Source organism: Prunus dulcis, chromosome 4 (assembly GCF_902201215.1).
Source record: "Prunus dulcis chromosome 4, ALMONDv2, whole genome shotgun sequence".
In the NCBI taxonomy this organism is placed as follows: Eukaryota; Viridiplantae; Streptophyta; class Magnoliopsida; order Rosales; family Rosaceae; genus Prunus; species Prunus dulcis.
This window is the reverse complement of record NC_047653.1, coordinates 6,402,074-6,410,159: the sequence shown is the minus strand read 5'-3', so window position 1 is coordinate 6,410,159 and position 8,086 is coordinate 6,402,074. Positions and strand designations below refer to the sequence as shown.

The 8,086-nt window shown below is 37.1% G+C and overlaps 1 protein-coding gene across 2 annotated transcripts; it reads left to right on the top strand.

Moving 5' to 3' along the window:
* Window positions 1–1,574: 1,574 nt before the first annotated feature.
* LOC117626226 (protein NARROW LEAF 1-like) lies at window positions 1,575–7,070 on the top strand. Of its 2 annotated transcripts, XM_034357886.1 has the most exons (7): window positions 1,575–1,654; window positions 1,780–1,914; window positions 2,873–3,382; window positions 3,669–3,812; window positions 4,631–4,871; window positions 5,655–6,155; window positions 6,329–7,070. In XM_034357886.1, exons 3-7 carry the CDS (start codon window positions 2,885–2,887, stop codon window positions 6,757–6,759), a joined length of 1,815 nt encoding a protein of 604 aa, XP_034213777.1. In that variant the 5' UTR covers window positions 1,575–1,654; window positions 1,780–1,914; window positions 2,873–2,884; the 3' UTR covers window positions 6,760–7,070. The 2 variants fall into 2 exon arrangements, with proteins under 2 accessions (XP_034213777.1, XP_034213776.1); XM_034357885.1 differs by having other exon boundaries at window positions 1,602–1,914.
* Window positions 7,071–8,086: the final 1,016 nt, after the last annotated feature.

Sequence of the window (8,086 nt, the reverse complement as noted above, 5' to 3'; positions counted from 1 at the left end):
ATCAAACGACGCCACGTGTAACGTGTATATATATATAAAAATATTGTCCGGTTCGGTTCAGGTCCACCGGTTCTGAAAAATTTGGAACCGAAAGCCGAACCGTGAACCTTCGGTTCGGTTCAGGTCCATAGTTGACTTTTTCGGTTTAGTCAAAAAACTTCTTTTTTCGGTTTAGTTTGGTTTGGTTCGGTCGGTTTGATCGGTTTATCGGTTTTTATGCCCACCCCTACTATTTAGTTCTTTTTAAGAGTTGTCACTTTTTGAAACAGGAAATGGGCCTATTATGCAAAAACAAAAGACAAAAAAAAAAAAAAAAGTTGGGGGGAAGAAAAAAGAAAAATTTAGACTCAAGGACTCAAGGACACTTGTGTGAGTGCTCCTACAAAATCAAAATTCCTTTTTAAAAGAACAAGATCATTGTGGTGGAACCCATATTGTGGACAGTGATCCAATAATTGCATTGTTGAAATTTCCTTGTTGGAGTCTTTTGATTCCTCTATCATAAACAGTCTCATGCTTGAGCTAGCTGGGCAAATTTATCCTTGTCAATTGTAGACTACAAATATATACATGACAAAAAAGCTTACATATCCAATGTTGCAATCTTCCAATTATAAAGGGTCCCAAGCAAATAGTCTTGGCGGGCTAAAAGTGATTGCTGGCTTGTTAGCTTGTTCATCTGAAATATTATAGAATTAATACATCAGTTTGTATCACTATCACTTATATTGGAAGTACTGTTGTTTAGTATAAGCAATCCCAATTTGTGTGGATAGTTTAATGAGAGGAGACTGATAATTATTATCATTGTATGATAATTAGAAGATGAATGAAGAAGATAATGTGTGAGCTAAAAGTTGAAGATAATGCAAGGGATATCTGATTGGATGGAGAGAGAGAGAGAGAGAGAGAGAGAGAGAGAGAGAGAGAGAGAGAATTTAACTTCTAGAAAGACAATTTCCTTTAGCAAGGTCTACCAGATAGCCTTTGCAAAGAAGAATAATGGCAGTAGCACATGATGTAAGAGAGAGAGAGAGGGCTCTGAGAAATTTCACTATTAAGATAAAACCCATTAAGGCTGAGAAGTTATAATTATATTAGAGGGACACAAGTGTTTGTCTCCAACTCTCTCCCTCATACCCCACATCTAATCATTCCCTAGTGTATGTCTAATTTTCTATCAAACCTTTGATTAACTATAGCTTAAAAACATTTAAACCCAAATGAATTAAGCAAGGATCCATATTACAATTCCTGAAGAGAATGCAAGAAGACCACCAAAATGAAAAAAGAAAATTTGGTCACCCTAACCCTATAGCTAGATGGGAATTGAATTATTAGGATGAAGAGTGTGCTACTTTTGGGGAGCAAATATGGATGGGACCCTATTCCCCACCACCAAATTAAAATATCAATGGGATCCAAGAAAATCAATTTGCTCTCTGCCAATCTCTCCTCCATTAAAACTCCCCACCAAGAAATGTGATGAGGTGCAAAAAGGGCAAAGAAAAAGAAAAAAAAGAAAAAAAAAAGAAAAGGAAAAGGAAAAAAGGGTGGTATAAACAAATACTCCTAAATGGTTCTTTGTATTTTTATAAAACAAATACCAGATACTAGATATTATATGGTCTTTCTCTCCAAAGTAGCATGGAAAGTATAACCTTCTCATTCTCTAAACTTTAAAGCTCTCTTTCTAAATATAGATGTTCTTTTCCTCACACTGTCACTTTTTCTCTTTGCACACATACAATACTAATCTTTGTGCTGGATGGTAATTAGATTCTATCATGAAGTGATTGTAGCACACAATCTTGATCTTTTAGATGATGGGTTTGCGGGAAAATCTTTACTAGGGCATGAAAGTCTTCAAGGGGCTTTGCTTTGAGCCCTCCACAGCTCCACCATTAGTGATCAGTGAGTTCTCTCTGAGTTATGCCTTTAACTTTGTTCATATTTTTGGTGTTCATAAATTCTATCTGGGTTATGCGCAAAGTGTGAATTTGGGGTGTTGTGCTTTCCGGGTTCAGTCTCTCCCCTCATTATGAACAATCCTAACAATCTAGGACCGTTTGCTCATTTTACGTCTACCTATTTCATGAATTTGGGGCGTTGTGCTTATTGGGTTCAGTCTCTTCTCTCATTTTCCCTTTTTTGCTTTAATTTTGTGTGTTATTTCTTGTCGTGTATCCATGAATTTTCTTGAAGTTCCAATCTTTACTGTGGGATTCATTTCCCCAGATACATTTTGAAGAGTTTGCAAGCCTTCTTGAGCTTTGTAACAGAGGTGCAGCTAATATTTATAAAATGCTTGTTTTTTAGTTTTCTGGATGCATTTTCAAACACGATAGAGGCCAAAAATTGAATTTCATAGCTCTTTCGGTATGCTTGGCATGATTAAATGTATCCAAAATGAAATTTTTGGTTAAATGACAGCTTATGTTAGTGTCTCCTCTGAGACAAGAAGTTAGAGAGCTCCTGTGCTTTCTATATACAATCTGTGCCAAAAGAGCTTGTACCATTGTCCTCTTGTTAATATTCAACATTCCACCTTTTAATTTTAATTTATTTTAGTCCATATTTTTTCTGCACCTCTTAGGAGTTCGTTTCAGATTAGATTAATTTTATCTTTTCCTTGTTGCCCGTTCTTTATTTCTTTCAGCCCTTCTTGTCTACCTTTTTGGTTCTTTTGAGTAAGGGTTCAAATTTGTTCTGTAATGCAGTGCTTCTGTGTTTTTAAGTCTAAACTCCTTTAAGTTAAGTTATTTTTGAAGGCTGAACAACAAGAAGAATGAATTTGTAGGTTATATTTTAGGATTTTGTACTTCTTAACCATAAATATGGATCTCCTGAGAGATGTATTTATATCACGTAGGAGAGCTGGAAGATGGACAGGACCAGATTAGATTTAAGGTTTCATCACTCTGGATCAGCACAGTCTGAGGAGTCTGCTCTAGACTTGGAAAGAAATTACTGCAGTCATCATCCTAATCTTCCTTCATCAAGTCCATTGGCCCTCCAGCCTTTTGCATCTAGTGGTCAGCTCTCTGAGAGCAATGCCGCCTACTTCTCGTGGCCCACTTTGAGTCGGTTAAATGATGCAGCAGAAGATAGAGCAAACTATTTTGGAAATCTTCAGAAGGACGTTCTCCCTGAAACTTTGGGCCGGTTGCCATCAGGGCAGCAGGCTACAACCTTACTTGAGCTGATGACCATTAGGGCATTCCATAGCAAGATCTTGCGCCGGTTTAGTCTTGGGACCGCAATTGGGTTTCGGATTCGACAAGGCGTCTTAACAGACATTCCAGCCATTCTTGTCTTTGTTGCCCGTAAAGCTCACAGGCAATGGCTAAGCCATGTGCAGTGTCTACCTGCTGCCCTTGAGGTGGAAAATTTTGGTGTCCTTTTTCTACATTCTGATTTTTAGATTTTATATTATCTGTGCCATAGTATATTATTATTGAGGTTTGTTTTAAGTTATTTTCTTTCAATCACAAGGCTGGTCAGAATGATGAGCTTTGTGTATTTTTCTGTTGGTTGAAATAATGCAATTTTGTAAAAGCCGTTGAGAATGTATAAACTTGAAGAAAAAAAAAAGAAGCTAATTGGTTATTTTGATCTTTGACTAGATTATTGTTTTGTTTGGTTTCTGCATATAAAAAATGGTGCAGGGGCCAGGAGGTGTATGGTGTGATGTGGATGTTGTAGAATTTTCCTATTATGGTTCCCCGGCTCCAACTCCAAAAGAACAGCTGTATACAGAGCTCGCAGATGGCTTGCGGGGAAGTGATCCATGCATTGGTTCTGGTTCCCAGGTATTTTCTTAAGAAAATTGCTGTCCTGTTTGTTTTCTGTGGTGGTGGTAATTTGGTGTTTGATCTCCAAGTTCGGGCTGTGGATAAGTAATATAGATAGAAAATACCCATATGGAGACTGGAACGCAGCCTAGGTGCTACTGAGGTCTTTACTACAATAAAAAAAACTATTCAAGGATGAGATAATGAATTTGGTGGGGTAGTTTGCAATATTAAATAAAGTTATCATTGTTTCACTCAGGTTTGGTTCATATTCTTAATTACTTAATAGTATGAGTTGCTTTAGGGCTGGATCTTCTCATGGATAAGCTTGTCAACTAACAATAAGAATACAAGCTAAAAATATGCTTTGGTATGCTGGATTTGGTATTAAACAGAATCAGTTTTATATAAAATTTGGGTAGGTCTTGTTTGGCTAGTAAATTTGCTCATTGAACTTAACAAAATAAATAATAAACATGAATTTTAATTTGCCTTATATGCCTATCTACTTCAAGGAGCTGAATTGGGAACAATGGTAAACTGATGAAACATATCAGAGTATTAGAGCGAGAGATCTTGAGTTCATATCCATGCTGCTGCAACCTCTCAATTTATGTTTATTTTTATGTGTTGATTTCTCTAGTGCTAGGGAGAAGCCCAACATGAGGGGGATTATTAGAGTATAGAAACAATAGTCGGCCTACATCCCAACACTTTAGGTTTTTAGGAATAGTAGGAAACCCTAAACGTCAAATTTATTGATGGGATCTGTATATACATTGACTTCTTTGTGTCTCAACTAGTTAAGTTTACCTAATTGTTTTTTGCTTGTTTAGGTTGCTAGCCAGGAGACTTATGGAACTCTGGGTGCTATTGTTAAAAGCCGAACAGGAAATCGACAGGTTGGTTTTCTCACAAATCGGCATGTGGCAGTTGATTTGGACTATCCAAACCAGAAAATGTTCCATCCTTTGCCACCAAGCCTTGGACCTGGGGTGTATCTTGGCGCTGTGGAGAGGGCAACATCTTTTATCACAGATGATCTTTGGTATGGCATATTTGCTGGAACAAACCCAGGTAATGCAGTTCCAGATTTCGGTTATCTGTTAAGCTGATGGACAGATATGGTTGCAAATAGTCAGCAGTATTTATTTATGAGCTTGAAAGTGTCTCTAGAGGATAGGGGCAAATACTTTAGTTTGTGTCTACATTGTCTAAGAATTAAAAACTTTCAACTGATGTATTCGGAACGCAGAGACATACAATTACTATTAATTAATTATATGATAAGTTTTATAAATAAATGTGTAACTACAATACATTAACCCCATAATCAATTGATTACAATATACTAGAAGCAGACAACTAATAAGAGTTTAAGGAGGCACAAATAGGTTCAAACAATACAAGGCACATAATACTTCCAGCTGGATATAAACACTGAATTGGTTCGATGATGATGAATGCTGACCAACTTGAGGTGCTTGAGTTTAAAACTTTGGATAATGTGATGTGTTGAAAATAGAAATAGAATATAAATTTGACTTTTCATCAAAATCGAACAAAAAATAAATCAAAATAGAAGGAAAGAAATCATGTCCCATAGCATTTAAGAAATTGAATATAAATTTAACTTTTCATAATAGGATGCATTGAAACTAAGCTTAACAATACATCATGTTGTTAATCTTATTTTCCAGTTAAGAAATATTCTTGATTTCGCTGGTTATTTTCTTCAAGAATTGAGTTTGATCTGTCGCGTAGTTTCTCATAGTTGTGTTACTTCACACTTGTTCTAGTGGGTTTCTCATTATGTTATGCCCCCCTACACGTGCCCATTATGATTTGGTGCCCCTGCAGAAACATTTGTGCGAGCTGATGGTGCCTTTATTCCTTTTGCCGAGGATTTCAACATGAACAATGTAATTACGACTGTAAGAGGTGTAGGTGAGATTGGTGATGTCAACATCATAGACTTGCAGTCACCAATCGACAGTCTTATTGGAAGGCAAGTGATGAAAGTTGGGAGAAGTTCAGGCTTGACTACTGGAACCGTCATGGCGTATGCTCTAGAATACAATGATGAAAAAGGGATTTGTTTCTTTACTGATTTTCTTGTTGTTGGTGAGAACCGGCAGAGTTTTGATCTTGAAGGTGATAGTGGAAGTCTCATTCTATTGACTGGTCAGAATGGGGAGAAGCCACGACCTGTTGGGATCATTTGGGGTGGAACAGCTAACCGTGGTCGCTTGAAACTAAAAATTGGCCAACCACCTGAAAATTGGACTAGTGGAGTTGATCTTGGGCGCCTTCTTGACCTCCTTGAACTTGATCTTATAACAACCAATGAAGGGTTTCAAGGTTTGTGCTTCTGAACCAACCAAATGTTTTTTCCCCTCTTTTTTGGTTCTGCTGTTTTTAGTCTACCACTGTGTTCATTCTCTCAAAAGATGGATGAAGTCCTATGTTTTTGCTGACATTTGGCTTTGTTCAGCATATTTTCCTGACTCCTCTGCTACTTCATTTTAACATAGCTGCAATCCAAGAGCAACGAAATGCTTCAGCTGCAGGGATTGGTTCCACAGTGGAGTCATCCACAGCTGTCCGGGCTCCATCTAAAGATAAGCTAGAAGATAACTTCGGACATCTGGGTTTCAATCTTCAGAAAATTCCTTTTGAAGGTGAGTCCTGTCAGGGACTGAGTCGGCCGTTCATTCATGGTGACTTTCACATAGAAAATGGTGTTAAAACTTCTCCGAATGTAGAACACCAATTCATTCCGAGGTCCACCTGCAGATCTCCAGTAAATCAAAGCAATCGAGAGGAAAACCCACTATCAAAAAACCTTTTGGCATTGCGGAATGGCTCTGATGAAGAGATTTCTGTTTCGTTGCAGTTAGGTGAGCCAGAACCGAAGAGAAGAAAAAACTGCAACACTCTCTTTAGCATTAAAGGACCCAAATGAAGTAGGAATGAGTAAATTAACTCTCTTTTCTTGAAGTAACTTTCATACGAGGAGTTGCTTCACTTTGGCTTCAAATTCTCCATTACACTTTATTCCGGAGTGTAATTGTTGGGTCATATCTTCTCCTGCGTCAATTGCTATATGGAATCTTGGATATTTTGGTAAGGATAAAAAGTATAGGTCATATATGTGGAGCATACAATGTTTTATAGAGATGTTTAGGTCGTACCCCGCTTTCATTTTTACTTTTGATTTGTATCACTTTGGTGAATATACTTATAGCATTAGCACTCCTGAAGTTGGGAGCATAAGCAGCTATTGGAATCCAACAGAATGTAAAATGTTACTTTTGGCTAGCAACGTTAGTTTGTTCAGAGCCTAATTGAGGGTTTCTTTTTTATGGTAGAAAAGGAGGGAGCAAGGTGGCGTAGACCAATTGTATTTTCTTAAGTCTAATAGTCTGTAAGTGAAGAACTCATATTGTGGCTATATTTGTAAATGCGGCTTCAAATGAGACATTTTCTACTATTTCTTATTTGTTTTGCGTGTCATTTTCAAATGACGTATGCTCTTATGTCATCTTTCTTAAAACTTCTTTTTGTGAGAAATTGTGGTTACAGAACTCTTTCAAGTAGTGATCACTTCATTGTGGTGAAATGGAGTGATCCTTGTCACTGTCTCTCCTTTCTATACCCATACTGCAAAAGTAGCCATCTGATACTTCTAAGAACTGCAAATCCAAATGCTTACCAAAGAACTGGTGTAAATCTTAAACCCCATAAATAAATATGCGAATAAAGAAATAAAAGGATGTAAAAAACTTTACTGGGCTTCACACCTAACCTTTTCACTGAAGAAAACAAGAAGAAGAAGAAAAAAAATTGACATGGACTCGGGGTCAGTTTCAACTTTCAACTAAGAAAAATAGAACAAAAGTGGAATGAGAATAGGATGTTAAAGATGAAAATAGTGTAACAGGAGTTACTGTTTCCAGGAACATAACACATCTTGGCATTGAGTACAAGCATTTAGAGAACTCCTTGCAGTCCATTTCTTGGTGCAAGGTCCAAAGAAAAGAATTCCAGAAAGGGGAAGAGAAAATTAAATGGTATTACAAATTTGGCAAAATAACATGTTACATCATGCACAGGGCAGTTTGGGTGAAGCTTTTGATCTCTTTCACTTTCTCTTTCTAGCTGTATATTGGTTTTACCAACACAACACCCATTGTATATGTGATGCTAACGTAGCATTGCATTAAATGTAAGCCAACCAGAAGCAGAACGAGGCTCTATAAGCAACCTCAAACTTATTTACTCCTCTGTTT

Coding starts and splice junctions, on each gene's coding strand:
- LOC117626226 (XM_034357886.1), top strand. CDS start 2,885: ATGGACAGGACCAGATTAGATTTAAGGTTTCATCACTCTGGATCAGCA. Junction 3,383..3,668: donor GTCTACCTGCTGCCCTTGAG/GTGGAAAATTTT, acceptor AAAATGGTGCAG/GGGCCAGGAGGTGTATGGTG. Junction 4,872..5,654: donor ATTTGCTGGAACAAACCCAG/GTAATGCAGTTC, acceptor GTGCCCCTGCAG/AAACATTTGTGCGAGCTGAT.